The 16,221-nt window shown below is 36.8% G+C and overlaps 1 protein-coding gene across 1 annotated transcript; it reads right to left on the bottom strand.

Moving 5' to 3' along the window:
* Positions 1 to 5,448: 5,448 nt before the first annotated feature.
* Twdlt (TweedleT) lies at positions 5,449 to 10,788 on the bottom strand. Its single transcript, XM_076304512.1, has 3 exons — positions 9,621 to 10,788; positions 6,988 to 7,659; positions 5,449 to 5,878 (listed from the first exon to the last, which is right to left on the bottom strand). Exons 1-3 carry the CDS (start codon positions 9,798 to 9,800, stop codon positions 5,579 to 5,581), a joined length of 1,152 nt encoding a protein of 383 aa, XP_076160627.1. The 5' UTR covers positions 9,801 to 10,788; the 3' UTR covers positions 5,449 to 5,578.
* Positions 10,789 to 16,221: the final 5,433 nt, after the last annotated feature.

Here is a 16,221-nt window from a genome sequence, read left to right as displayed (position 1 = left end):
GCATTTCATGTTCAAATTGTCTTCCACGTATAAAATTTTAATATTAAATTAGATTTATTTAATACTTAAAATTCAATGTTTAATTTATGATATTTTTTCATATATTCACACGATAAGTAAGTATTTTATTTTTAATAAACGTTACTGACGTTCTTTAATGAATAATTATTTATATTATTGTAAGAGAAACTTGTATATAAAATGAAGATAACTCCCAATTAAATCCAATAGTCAATGAGTGTATTCAGTAATTATTGCCCATTGTGTTTTAAACATTGTTAGTAATTATAAATATAGCTTATACGGAATAAAATGCATTCTTAATCTTAGTGACACAGTTTCCATACTTCATAGTCATTTCAGCGCTGCAATTAATGTTATATTTTTTATATGAATTTTAATCTACGTAAGACTCAAATTTTGTTCATTCAAATATATGCTTTCGTCCATATATATTGGAAAATAAAAATTTATGATATTATTTAAACTGTTCTTCACAATAACAAAAATTATCTTTGTATATTCTGTAGACAGAATATTTTAATTAAATTAGCATTATATAGTAACGTTATTAATTACAAAGAAAGTTTACGAATATCAAGAGATCACATGAAAGAATGTGTTGAGCATAGTAGAACGCATAATGATTTCGCGCCAATTGAACTACTTTTTCTCTGCATCATTATACAGATTACTCTTTCATTATGTTTCCCTTTATAAATAAAGATAGAAAGGCACGGATGATGGATGATTTTAAGCGTGAACCACAGTATAGTTTTGTCCATTCTCTGTTATAACGTCAAAATCTATCGACATTTAATGATTTCTTACTTCGTCCTTTTTACTATTTCGTAATTTGTTACTGACACTATATTAAACGAATACATAGAATAACTATTTTAAACGAAATTAAAACTATTATATTTGTTTCAAAAATAAACAAATACACGTAATTATATTATAATACAACGTTTCGACATAATAACAAGGTTTACGTAATAAATATCGATTAAAGCAGATATTAATGACTGCAACTGAAAAGTATAGAACAAAAGATTGATAAATGTAAATACTATCAGATGATTTTAAATGTGAATCTCTGTAAATGACGAAAGATATATACTGTTGTTACGTCGAAAATGTAAGTTTCAAGAAATGCAGAAAATAATCAAGGGTAAGGTAACGATCTCATTGATTACAAACGGGGTAATTGAACTTCGTGCAAAAGGATGAGAAAGCAACGGCGCGACAAGGATGAGAGACCGAAATTTGTTCCGATTTTTCAAAGGAGGCCGAGGAATGACCTTTCGAGAGGTGCGTTGCTTGGACTTCTCTTTTCACTGATATTCTTAATCCCGCGGAGTTGCAGGAAGCCGAAAAGGGGCTTCATGTCGTGGCCGCGTGAAAGTTGCCTCTTGGCAGACGTTCTCCTCTCCTCTCCTTTCCCTCCTCTTAATTTTCCAGGGTTTCTCAGGTAAGATTTCTTACGAGAGCATCTTCTCAGCTGCGTAAGAACGTGAGAGAGAGCTCGCTTTCGTTTCCTCCTTCTTCCTTTCTCGACGCTAACTCATTCCGCTTTCCCCTTGATTCATGTTTGCCGAACGGATCATCCTTTTTCTCTCTCCTCCTTCGTTTATTAATTTCATTGACCAATTACTATAAGCCCAATGGAACCTTATCTCTCAACAGATGGTTTTTCTAATCTAAGCAGTTTCTTTCATATTCTTTATTTATGAATTTAGCGTTTCTTCATCGTATGGTATTCTTTTGCTTGCAGTGAAAGCTTCTTTCTGGTTCAACGTATCAATACCGTTGATTAATTACCATGTGTCCAATAAATTTTCGTTTCTTACCTAAGCAGTTCACTTAATCTTCTTTCGCTAATTTAACGTTTCATTACCGTGATGTAGTCTCTTTTCGTCTTCTTTCAATTGACTCCTTCACTAATTGCTACTTGTATCCTTTTTTATTAAACCAGTATTTTATGATTCCAAGCAAGTTGTTAACATTATTTTTCTACTAAATTTTTTACTTACACTTTACACTTTCTACTTACACTTTATGCAATCAGTGTATAACTTTATTCATCGGAGGTGATTAAATTTTGATTCGCAACTTCCTTTTGTAATATTATTATAAGTGATGTTTGCTTAGGTGCACTTTTTCTTTCATAAACAGTGTCCATAGGTATTGATTAAAAATCCTCGCTCGATTACTTTTTTCTGACGAATTATGAGTAACGAGAAATAATCGAGTGAAGAAGAAAAGCACGGTGTAAGACATATACGAATGAAACAAGAGTATACCGGTTAAAGCGTCATCAAATACAGCGAATTGGACAACCCGTAGACGGGAACGATAGTTGCGGAAAAGATCGATCGTCCGTGTAAGAGGAAGGCGTCGATTTCCGCGTCTTCTTCGGGAAAGGCGTCGTGACGCAAGCCAGAGAAACTTTCACTATTCTTAAACAGCCACTAATCAAGATGAAGACGACTGCCAGACACTCCTCTCTCCTCCCTTCGCTGTCACTGAGAAACCTCTCTCCAAGAACGTCCTCGAGGTCGAACTCCTTCGACCAGTCTTCACGATTTACTTGCGTGAAAATAAGAGTTGCCAATTACTTCTGGTGGTTAACCAGGTATAACTCGTACACGCTTCCGCCCTAATAAATCACGTTTGAAAACGATCGTTAAATTGTCTTTAGGGAAAGGTATCTTGCTCACCTAATTAACATTAATTATATTAGGTTAACTTAGATATGTTGATTTAATAAGAGCATAAAACTGTACATTACCGTTGCACCATGTGCACTCCTGTTCATAAATCACGCTTATCATTGATAAATGAAGAATAAGAGCAAATTGACGTTACAAAAGAAAATTGACATTTATTAATTTTTTTATAATAACCGAAAAGGAAATGTAAATCGTATTAATGCTTTATAGAATTTACTATAACATATAGATTATAATAGTGTATAAAATGAAAATTCTAGCATATTACGTACTGATGTTCTCGCAATAGTACCAATCGATAGAGTATTCAGAAATATACCGGAACAGTTGTTTTAATAAATTTCATATTTGTGTACAAATAAAAGACGTTTGACTTGGCGTGTACCTTGGAGCAGCAGAATTTAGAAAAAGCTGAAATAGTTTGCAATCTGTCTTATTTTCTTTTAATTTCGATCGTGTACGGTCGACTGTAATGCAGTGACCTGAACGTAATCCCGGTTTTAATAAAGAAACATTGAATGCAGTTGATACAAATCTTTCGGTAACGCAATAGTAATGCGTTCACGCCAACGCAGCCAATCGGTGGACCACAGTGGGGTTTCCCACAGGGTGGCGTGGGCCTATCGCTGAGTCACGATGTTTTCTCGCTCGTATAATGTTTTAGACCAGCGTGTTACACAACATAGCGTTTATACGTTTTATCTCATTGCAAGCGGAATTTAACGATACAAAACTAAACTCCGCCTTAATTTCTCTTTGTCCACGAAACACGTGTAATGGAAGCTTGAATCGAGAAGAAGTCATTAAACTATTGCAACATGGTTTAGTCCTTCTCTAATAGAAATGTTGATTACCACAAGGCTCTGCTTTTCAATTTTATAAGACACACCGTTTTGCATAAGAAATTATGTATTACAAACCGTAAACGTTGCTTTGGAAATCTGCATTTAAAATTGAAACGATTGAAGAACATTTTTTAATATTGTTAATCAATAAATTTTTATTTTTTTTATAATAATAGCAATAATTTTTTATTCTTTACCAATTTTCTTAACGCAGAGTAAAGTTTCTAGAGTAGAGTTTATTCGTAGTCATGGAACAAATTTCCTTTATTGTTTGTGCATTTATAAAAATAAAATGAAAAAAAAAAAAAGACAAAAAGGAAAGAAATTAGTAAGACAGTGTTGTCTTGATATCGTACAGGAAATTTAACAGTGTTCTGTTACCCTTCGTAAAAATATCCAAAAGATCGTTCTATTATTTGTTTACTATCATTTTAAATATAACACACAGACAGAGAATTTAAACAAGATATGTAATTTTCAATTATTCTCAATGTTACCCTATGACTATTATTACTATCGTTGTGTCATAGGATAACTACAGCTCACCGATTCCATTGTTGTCATTGACTGATATCTCGATTGTTACTTCAATCATTATATCATAATTATGGATATTATTGTTTTCATCGTTAGATTACGTTCTTCGCTGTGTTCTAACCAACTACTGTATAATTACAGATTGACTTCTGAGTAATAAATGTTGAGAATATCAATTTATACTATCTAATTGAACGTTTATATCGAAACACAAAAGAACTCGTTTATAACGAGTACAAATAGAACGAGATTATAGATGTAATCATCAAAATGCCATGATGATTTTAATTTACTCGCAGTCCCACATAATTTCCCCTTTTATAACGAGTAATTCATGTTCCTTATTATTTTTACAAAATAACTCAATTCTTTTTTTTATGTATCAATTTTTCTTATCAATCTTCCGATTGATCTTTCTTTAGAAGATAAACAAGCTTTTGACGTATCAATACAAAAGAAAAAAAATATATATATACATTAGAAATTCAATCCTTACTGTGCTTAACAAAGCAGGTGACATGAATGTTAGAACACTAGAAAGAAAATAAATTAAAATGCATTGAATGTCGTGTAAGGATGTTAAGGAAGTATAGTTGAATCATTGAAGAGACATTACACGCTCGACTTTCTCTTGCTCTCCTAAACGAGTGAAAAGGAGCACAAATAGTAGAAATTGAAAGCTTATAGATCTACGTAAGTACCTCTATACGTACAGAACAAAAAATATGAGAATTAATCGAACTTGAAAATTCATCATCTTCATTCTTTTCGTCTTCGATGTATTCGCGCCAATATCGTACCGTTTAAAAATCTAATTTCAAACACGATAGATTCTACACATTTAAATTGATCAATCACTCACGGAAGAGTGACAAATACTTTAGGTAAGCCCATGCAGTGGAAGGCAGAGCCAATCGTAAAATAGGGTAACGGGTGAGACAGAATAGTAGGCCAGAGTTTTATGTAAAAATACATAAAAAAAGCTTTATTTCGCCACCGTTTTCTTGCAAAAAATAACGTATAAAAAAACTTTTAATCCTAGTCGTCGTCGTCGTCGTCTTATTTCTAACAACCGTTAGAATCATCATCATCGTGATCGTGGTCATCGTTGTGGTCATCATCACGGTCATCCATATGATCGTGGTCGTTCTCACGTAAGTCGTAATAATCGTACAACTCCAAATCGCGAGCAGGACCCCCGTCAGCATCGTCGTCGGGACCGTCGTCATCGATTGATTCACGGTGTCCGTTAGTTGCGTGATCGTGATCCTGCTCGTCACCACGGTCGTCCACGTGGGATCACAGAGAATAGCGTCCAAAAGGATCGCCGTTGAGCCATGGCCGAAGCCGTGGCCGAAGTCGTGGCCGAAGCCGTGTATGCGTGCGTGTCGCGGAGCGTGGAAATGGGGCCGATTGCGGGTGGAGGAGGATCTGTGGGGCTTCAACGGGCAGTTTGAGTGACTAGTAAGGCCCTGACGCGCCGGGTGGCCCGTAGTTCGAGCTGGGTCCGCTGGGCCCAGTGCCACCAATGCCAGTTCCACCACCACCGTGTCCGTCCAGACCGCCACCGTGTCCACCACCGATTCCACCTCCGATTCCACCTCCGATTCCACCGCCGATTCCTCCGCCGATTCCTCCGCCGATTCCTCCGCCAATTCCTCCGCCGATTCCTCCGCCGATTCCTCCGCCGATTCCTCCGCCGATTCCACCGCCGATTCCACCGCCGCCGCCGCCACCACCACCACCGGACGTGACTTCCTTCTGTAATTTGTTTTATAAATTGTTTTTGAAATTATTTTCTCTTTATTTTATTCAGTCGTCGGTTTGCATTCTACGTAAAATTATCACCAACAAATAGCAACCGTTAGAATAACCGTTAGAATAGGGTGTTGTTCACCATTTTCTTGTTCGTCATTGAACTCGTCAAATTAGCAATTTTTCAAAGATACGTTATCGATTTTGATAGTTCGAATATGGATTTTATAAATCGAAAGCCCTTGTTACGTAATTAGAGTACCGGAGAAATCTATACGGACAGATATTCAGCTTAATGATGTTCAGAGTTATTTAATGAAAAATTATGCAAGGAGAATGGAATGATTAATAAATAAACGGAAGAATCTAGAACAACGACATTATCGGTTGTATTTAAACACAAGTTAACTCTAATTTAGAATTTTTTTCGAGCAACTAGAAAATGTTTTTTTTATCTGCTAAGGGATTCTCAAACGAGAATTACGTAATACAAAAGTATGATTTATAAATTATGACAAATTATGAAGTACGCGTACACGTAAAGCAGATGCACAAGTATTAATTCTATTTCATTAGCCGGAACGAAACACACCATGTTTTGCAATTAGGGGAACAAAACATGTTATTTTTGAAAATAAATAACTTTACAATTGCTTTTACTGATCGATTCTAAAATACGGTCAAGTTTCTTTTTAATTACTATTTAACGGAACAGATTATGAAATAATGGTTCTTAACTCTAGAGTTCAATGAACCCCAGTAGTCTTTCTCGTGTTCATGTCACTTCGATGAAAAGACCACGAAATAAAAACTTTAACTTCGAATTCAAATTTCCAAGTTTTCAAATGGATAAATGAAAAAAGAAAAGAATCCTTTGACACATTTGCATCATTAGCGTATATATGTACGCGCAATTTTCCTGGTTATTATCACTAGAAGGTATATATATATACGCCCATTCACATTTTGAATGAACAATGACAGTCGAGAACAGGATAACACAATTAAATTGGATTGTTAAAATTTTCCATTCCAAATTAAGGGATTTTCTCCGATTTGTTGCTGAAATACATGGATAAAATAAAGAAAACAATCGAAAAGTAAGGATTACGCACCTGAGTCTTGTATTTGATGAAGTAAACTTCCGGTTTGCTTGGTTGCGTTGGCGCGATAGTCGGCAGGCTGATTTCTGGCGCTTCTTCTGGTTTCTTAACCAACACGTAGATCAACGTCTTCTGTTCATCTTGCTGAGGAAGTGCAGGAATGACAGGTGCCGTAGGTGTGGGTGGAGTCGGCGCCTTGATGAAGATGATCTTGTAGTGCTTCTGGGCCGGCGCTACTGGTGTAAGGGGTCTAAGGGGTCTTTCTTCCGGTGCTTCTGGGGGTGGCACGTGAACGTAGATGTGCTTCTGGATGAGAGAGCCACCGCCGAAGCCACCACCGCCGCCGATTCCACCGCCAACTCCGCCGCCTCCGCCGACTCCGCCACCGAAGCCGCCTCCGAAGCCACCACCGAATCCACCGCCTAGTCCACCGCCGAGACCTCCGCCAAGACCTCCGCCAAGACCTCCGCCAAGACCTCCGCCGAGACCTCCACCGAGTCCTCCGCCAAGACCTCCGCCAAGTCCTCCGCCATGACCACCACCGAGTCCACCGCCACCGAGTCCACCTCCACCAAGTCCACCTCCACCGGTTCCACCAATAGGTGCACCGTAGCTAGAGCTCGGTTGGGAGTAAGAGTAGCCTGCTTCTGGCCGCGCCATCGCCGATGCGGCGAGCACCACGATCTTCAAACACAACAGAAAGGGGTGGTTGATTAGTTTCGTTAAGTTTCCAAGACACGCGTAGAGAAGGGTAAATAGCAATCCAACGATCCATTTCTGATCAAATTTTACCAAGGTATGCAAATTGCAAGAAATTATTGTCTATCTAAAAATTACTCCGTTCGGTGTTTAACTCTAGAACTATCGATAGAATCCAGTATATCTTGGAAATAAACGCGAGGTTAAGTTAGTACTTAAGTGCTTTCAAAAAACTTCATTTCAACACTTCCCACGACGTGCAACTTTAAAGTGCTGCAACTCAAAATGAAAATCTTTGCGAATAACAGAGTTTCTTCACAGGCTGATCTGGATTGTATTTTTAGATTAAATTACCAAACGTGTTTGAATCCTCTTTAATCTTTGAACAATTTTGAAAAATTGATATTTTGAAAACAAAATAATAATAAAATCAAAGAAGTGTATCGGAAAATGGAGAAAGGACAAAAATTAGAAGGAAAATGTTAACGATTTTCTCGATAGATAAACGAAGTGGAGGAAAGGAGATTACGTGGAATTTAAAAGTTTCCGCGTTTTCGGTCATTCTTTCATAATCATTGACGTTGATACGGTCATCGAGTGCATTGACATCGTATGCAGTTGCATCTGTATCGTCTTCTAGGTCGTCATCAGCCCCACTCTCTCTACTTTCTCCTATACCATCTCCCTTTCTATTCTCTCCAGAAATTCTCATTTTTCTTTTCTCTCTTTCGTTTCTTGGAGCCCCACGTAAACATGTCGAACTTTCACACGGAGATAATTCGTCGTGCAATTTCATCCTTTAACTTTTTTTTTCATTCCGAACGTCTGAACGATTTCGAATTATTACAATTTTCGAGGAACTTCGAGCAGTTTTCGTACTCTCTTCTTACTCGTGCATCTTGTAAGTTTACGTCGCGAAAATTATTTTAATTTGAGGAGTAATTTTGCTCGACAATATCATTTTATTAAAAAATCCATCCCTCCTGATGGTTCTTGCATAATTAAAATATTTGACAAGAATTTAATATTCGAAGTTCGAAATTTCACAGAAACATTTCCTTAAATTTTCCACAATCTTTAATACCTTTGAAACTCTTTCTCGGTTGGTGAGAAACGATTTAAGGATATTGTTTTGTTTACCGGAAGAGATCGAATTAGAAGAACTGTGTTTATAGTCTCTACACTAAACTGTCAATTCCGTGTACCAAGTTTTATCGGTCTAAGTTTTACACCGAATCTAACACAATACTTTTGGAAGAAGCAAACCGAGATGCGATTGGTGCCGAAAGAAAGGAAATCACAGAACCATCAACTACCGAGTCAACTTCACCCGTAACGTAAAAAAATTTGTTTCATCACCTCCGTTGAGTTCTCCCTTTCAAAATTCTGAGTAACAATTCGTATAAATTTCTAAAACTCGAGACTCGTTGACTCGTGAACCACTATGCATGTATTGACCCAACGGAAGCGTTAGCGTGATGAAGAACCAGAAAGAAAGTGATGAAAAGACTTACTCGACTTCCACGAGTACAGGTACAGTACGTTACGTGACTCGTAAACTGTCGATGAATATTCACACTGAATTTAACACAATAGTATACCAACGAGGAAAAATATCAACCCTTCCGGTATACGTTGAACGCCTCTAGGCATCCAGTGAATCGCTAACTCGAACGGGTCTATGGGATTCCCGCACAGTACGCGTGATTAGTGTTTGAACATTTAGTATCGACGGGGTGAAACTCGCGGGAAAAGCGATAGAACGAAACTTGGGAACCGTCTACCGCTATCTGAACATAGCGGAAGCGGGAGTATAGCAAACATAAGAAATAGAAAAGAGCGATGAAAACACTTGGAGTACAGGAACCGAACGTTACCGTGTAACTGGCGAAGGGAAGAGTGAAGAGGAAAGGGAACAGTGAGAAGACGAAAGAGGTTCGACTCACCATGAATGCCCTCATGGTTGCTGCTGTTCCTGGATTTGAGGACTGATGCTCCGCGGATGCCACGCTGCCCCTTTTATACCAGCCCTGGCCCCACTCGCATCTCGACCCATCACCTATGCTGATGAGACCGTGTTGCGAATCTCTTTCTCTCGCTCCCTCTTTCTCCACCGCCACTGTCATCGACTCTGTTGTTCCTATTCTTTTTATTACCGCAAGACCGAACTTGACTCGCGTCCGAACCCTTTCGATACAAGGAAGTGTCGTCCCTGAACCCTACGTGACGCCCTCGCACGACGATACGTCACATGTTGCCGGTGCACGACCATGATCGAAAACCTTTTTGGCAAGTGAACGAACATAGACTTTCTAAAGCTGTCTAATGCTCGCTTGCACCGACTCGTTCTTGGCACTTCGCGGACTAGAGACACGAATTTACGTGTTTGCACAATCCAGAGCTACGCAATTACGATTTTACGAGGGCTACCGTGTTTTGCCTTAGGTATAAACGTCTCTCCGATTCCGTGTTTCTCAAACTTTTCGACAAGACGTAACTCGGTGGTCGACTAGTCCCACCCACATAGGGTTATCATCCCTGGACCGGAGAGAAAGAGTACCCAAGAAGACATTCTTTAACGTATTCTTCTCTTCGTGTATACACTGAAGGCGTTTGGGTAAAAAATATCACAAATTCATAGATCTCTTCGATTTTATAAAACTAGTCCTTCCCTTATAGGGTTACCATCCCTGGACTGAAGAGAAAGAGCACTCAAGACACTCTTTAATGTGTTCTTCTCTTTGTGTATAGACTGAAGACGTTTGGGTAAAAAAATATCACGAATTCATAGATCTCTTCGATTTTAAATACTAGTCCCTCCAATATAGGATTACCATACCTGGACTGGAGAGAAAGAGTACCCAAGAAACTCTTTAATGTGTTCTTCTCTTCGTGTATACATTGTAGACGTTTGTGTAAAAAATATCTCGAATTCGTAGATCTCTTCAATTTTAAATACTAGTCCCTCCCATATAGGGTTACCATCCCTGGACCGGAGAGAAAGAGTACCCAAGAAGACATTCTTTAACGTATTCTTCTCTTCGTGTATACACTGAAGGCGTTTGGGTAAAAAATATCACAAATTCATAGATCTCTTCGATTTTATAAAACTAGTCCTTCCCTTATAGGGTTATCATCCCTGGACTGAAGAGAAAGAGCACTCAAGACACTCTTTAATGTGTTCTTCTCTTTGTGTATAGACTGAAGACGTTTGGGTAAAAAAATATCACGAATTCATAGATCTCTTCGATTTTATAGTACGAAAAGGGGAATAAAGAAGAAATACAAGAGCAATCGATTGTATCTATTGTAATAGCTTACAATTATAAAAGAGAAATATATTACAAGGATGCAGTGAATAGAAGAAATGACTCATTCGATCAATATCGTCGCAAAAATCAAGTTGAATTACAAATGAAGGTAACTTTGTGTGTTGCAAATACTTTTGCAAGAGTTAAAAGAAGATGACGACGTGGAGGTCAGAGAGCGGGGTAAATTTATACTCATCGTCCCATATATTTTGCATCAATTTTGTAACATCTTTATTTTAAAGGAACAACAAATCACTTTCATTACTAAAACCAATACCTTAAGTTCTGAGTTTGTACTGGTTCTTTTTTTTTATTTATGTTGACTGATAAACATTTCTTAATAGCTTAATTTAATGAGTACAATTCGCTTTCGAAGTCTTGAATCCGTTCCTTAACACCTTGTATAATTAAGTCTCAAATACAAATTTCGTTTCGTTTCAGTTGCCTTTTGATAAAATTATGAGAGGAAGTGTAAATGATTTTTTATAGCTTCTAAGGTACCAATGGTACACGTAACTAATATTCACAATGTATAATGTTTTATACACCTTTCTCATTAATTCCTAATAGTATGTAGTTAAAAATAATCTTCATTTTATGTACATTTCCAAATTTCTACTTATGCAAATCAGTTTTCGTAATAGAAATTAACATAGTAATGAGATATAGCGAAAGTACCACACTTGGCGCAAAATCAATATGGTTCTCAGACTGCAGATTTTTAACAATGCTGGTAAAATGGAAAGTAAAAAGAAACAAACTACAATGAATGAATAAAAACTAGTAACTTTTTATCGTAAACGAGCAAAGTTTGAACGCGAAATTGAAAAAATCAGATTTAATCGTAGACGAAAATTCGTGATTTAAATCAGAAATCAAAATTTAACATGATATTATAAACAAAGGATAATTAAGTAAAACATTACTTCAAAATGGATGCAAAAAATGGATCCAAAAATGTATCGAAGTTATTATACAATACACATTGTATTAACGATTTTTAATTTTCTCAAACTGTTGCGATTTTTTTTTTTTATTCAAGGTCATTTGAAGGTCGTCACACGGGATGCAGATCGCCATGCCATTACCATAAAATAGAGTATCTATCGATTATCTTGAAAATTTGAACAAAAATATTTAAAAAAAAAAAGTTATTCGTAATATTTACATTCGCAAAATAAACTAATTTTTTCCCAATACACGTTTCTAATGGTTAATTTCGGTTATTATCGAAAGTAACCGAGATACCAAAATGGACGAGATAAACGGCGCACCCTGTATAGTGAATTTTATGAGGATCAATGCGTGTGACTGAATGGTGGACGATTTTCAGTGTATGTGACTGTAGACAGTTACAGAGTCGGATAAAGAAGAATCGTGACTTAGATTTGATATTTGATGATCGAGGATGGCAAAAGATGGTCGCGAATGAAAAGGAAGAAGAAAGTCGGGTGTACGCGTACCCACGAAAAAATGATTTGGGTCAAATTGGTTTTCGAGGTTTCCTTTCTCCGTTGGAGGACGAAACTTCCTCGCAGGAAGTGGAAGACTTTCAGTTTCGCAACATAGAGATGCGCGCGCGATACCCTTCTCCCGCGAACCGATGAAACTGTACGTAAGCGCTATTGGTTTCTTGTATTTTCTACGTATTCTATTGTAAAACGAGACAGTGACAGTGATTATCATTTTTTAGTTTAAGTAAGGAATAACATTCCCTCGTACTTCGACGGTGTGAGAATACAAAATAATGAGTGTAACTTTGCTCCTTGAACATATGTAGATACATGCATGTTTCCATCCAAACCTACACTGTTTAATGTATTAAATACATTATTTTTTACTTAACTTTTGACTTTTTCCATGTAGAACAACACGTGTAAGTAAGAATTATTGTAAATAATAACATTGTTTAGCGAATCAATTAGAGATGAAAATTACCAAATTGCCATTTACTATTTTGATATTTTATATTTTACATCTCGTTAAAACACGTGAATTCTTCTAAATTAAATATTTGTCAAATAAATGTTAAATAATAGTGTATAATATGAAAATCCGTGTAAATTAAGCTCCTGGAGTTTAATTATCGTTTAGTAAATTCTGATTGTTCGAATTGGCTAACCAAGATCGTATTTCTTAATTATAGATGACCAATCGATGATGGACTACACTATAATTTCTAAAACAAGTAGTTAAATACTTGGTGAGTCTAACATTTAGAGTTTTCTAGAAAATATCACTAGGAAACCAGTAACATAAACAGTATCCCACGGATATTAATAGGTTGGTATTTGTACATATAGGAATTATTTCTTAAAACCATTCCTAACCGCAAATCGCACCTAAGTTTTCCAAATAAACGATTTTGAAAAACGAACAAATCTACAATAAAATGTAAATTTTTATTAATATTACAAAGCATATTACGGGTTGGACTCTACACCAATGCTTTGTTCGTTGAATCTTGCTTGCATTATTCATAACGTGCGTTTAACTTTAAATTTTATAACGCATTTTGCAAATCTTGTTGAAAAATGCTTCACTGCTCGCCTCTAGATGTCTACCGATAAGATTTCTTTCGCGATGGTAAGTTGTTTCGGAAGGTACCACAAATAAACGTACAATCTGCTGAGCAATCTCACCAACAAGAATCTAACCAATAAAATCGTGAGGAAATGTTTATAAATTTTCAAGAAATTTTCTATGTGATCAAAACTTCGGGATTGCACTATTCCCAGAGAGTAATTGTTCTGAATAGATCAGGATTTTATCTTAATTTACAATGTATTATTCATAACGAACACTTGACTTTAAATTATATAAAGTAAACTATCGTACGAATCTTTCTGTCTCTCTAAACGGATGTATACGGCCAATTAATTAATGAATAATAACAGTGGCGTAACTCTAAATTGGTCAACTAAGATTATATTTATCGTTAACTAAATGACTATACGTGTCTACACTTATATATGTATACATCTATACAGTCAACGATCAAATACAATACAAGAATGTATGTTATCATTGTTTATTAATATTATTACTATTATTATTATTATTACCATTATTATTAAACGCTTTGCGTTTTCATCGCGCCATACGTTACTTGTATACTTATAATATACAATATATACGAATATGTATAAAAATAAAAAATAAATAGAATACGTTTAATTGAACTCGATTTGTTGAAATCGAACACGCAACGATTCCAAGAAGAAACGTGTGCGCAATGTCGAGTGACGGGAACCGCGACTGAGAACCCCTGGCAATGAGGAATCGCAAGGAAGAGTGGACGATTTAATCGCGAGTCTAGGATGGGACATCGCGAACAGATACCGTGCAGAGTAACAACAACCGAGCACGTAACCAGCCGCGTAAGTCTGGTGAATGGGAAAAGGAGAAGTTTCGTATGTATGTATCACTCAACACGCCGGACGTCCCACCAAGAGAACGGACCGACCGCTCCGAGGTAGAAAGGTTTGTGGATTCTTTCGTCGGACCGAAATGCGGAACGGCCATGGGAACATGGAGTAGAATCCCAAAGAGAGTAAGACGCGACCGCGCATTAGAAAGGGAATTTTCAAGAGTCCAAATTCAACAACAGTGTGCCATCTCTAACCGCGGCCAACGAGGGCGCGAACTGTCCGCCATTTTGAAAGAAATTTTCAAAGAAACCACGTCCACTTTGGCCGCATTGTTCTTCGAAACACTCTTCAAAGACCATCGAACGAGCGGAATTTTAAAGAATACATGACGTAGAAACAAGACGAATTATGACGAAGTATAGTCACTTGGATTACGACCCGTATCTTCCAAGACTCCTAATTCAACAACAGTGTGCCATCGTTCACCGTGGCCAACGAGGGCGCCAACTGTTCGCCACTTCGAAAGAAATTTTCGAAGAAACCACGTCCACTTTGGCCGCATTGTTCTTCGAAACACTCCTCAAAGATCATCGAACGAGTGGAATTTTAAAGAATACATGACGCAGAAACAAGACGAATTATGACGAAGCATAGCTCTCGATGAAACAGAAGCTTTTTATCATCGGATCTGTATGTGAAACGGTCATGGGAAAACGGAGCAGAATCTCATAAAGCGGAGAACCTTACAAAAGGAAGGCACTAGAAGCGCGTTAGAAAGGTAGTTTTATAGAAACAAGACTCAACGACATTTAGTTGGGAAAAGTGGAACTTCTTTTTGCACGAGAATTTTTCAAATCGTACCATTTCTGGACCGATTTAGACAGTCGTGTACTTTCGTAATAACAAAGTGTTGCTCAATGTTTATTCTGCTATTGCTCGGTCGTTTTAGACAAACAGAAGAGTTTGCATAATACAATACACGTACGAGAGTTAACAAACTTTATGAATCTCAGAAATGTTCGTTTTCTGGTAAAGTCTTCGGTGAGTATTCTTACGTACAATGATACTTACTAATTAATATCCACAAAATACTGTTTATGTTGATCGTCACCTAGTGGTAATTGTTAGAAAAGGTGTACGACTTTAATGTTCAAGATACCTCCTTTCCAAAAATTATGAGCAACTATTAGAAGAAGAAAATAAGTATTAATTCGTATTAAAGTAAGCAATTTTTGAAAGAAAGTGTCTATTTCTATACAATACTATCGGATGGCGATTAACACGAATCATTTTCCGTAGACATTAATTGAGTACTTGTGTTACGTGCATATAAGAATCATTTTCAAGTTTAAGTCGCACGCAAGGCAAAGAGATCTTCGACTATGACAGCGTAAAGATAAACATATAAGGAAGGAATCTATGGCCGCATATGTGAAATTATATAAAAGTAGAATATTATCGGAAAAAAATTGTTTATATAAAACTTAGAACGAAATATTGAACTCGGTTAGATTCGTCGTTGGGTCGAGATCCGGAACACGTACGAAGACGTTAATTAAGTATTAAGAATTAAAAGCAGTATGAATATTAAAAACTCACTTCTAGTTCGATACCGATTGTCGAGGAAATTCAAAGTGCTGTCTTTCTAAATGAAGTGAAAGTAGAAAAAGGAAAAAAGCGATCGAGAACAAGGAAAAGTAGTGTATAATTGTCAAGCGAAAGAAGGCCAATTAAATTTCTTGAAAATTTCCTATTCGTTAATAAGCGTGCGCTTCATCGCGCAAACTTAACAAGACCATCAGTTACGAAATCAAAGCGATAAAACTTAAGTGCTATGTATAACGAATCAGAATGCTAGCGTAACT

Source organism: Ptiloglossa arizonensis, chromosome 2 (genome assembly GCF_051014685.1).
Source record: "Ptiloglossa arizonensis isolate GNS036 chromosome 2, iyPtiAriz1_principal, whole genome shotgun sequence".
Classification (NCBI taxonomy): Eukaryota; Metazoa; Arthropoda; class Insecta; order Hymenoptera; family Colletidae; genus Ptiloglossa; species Ptiloglossa arizonensis.
The sequence above is the reverse complement of the archived record's forward strand: the minus strand, read 5'-3'. Positions and strand labels throughout refer to the sequence as shown.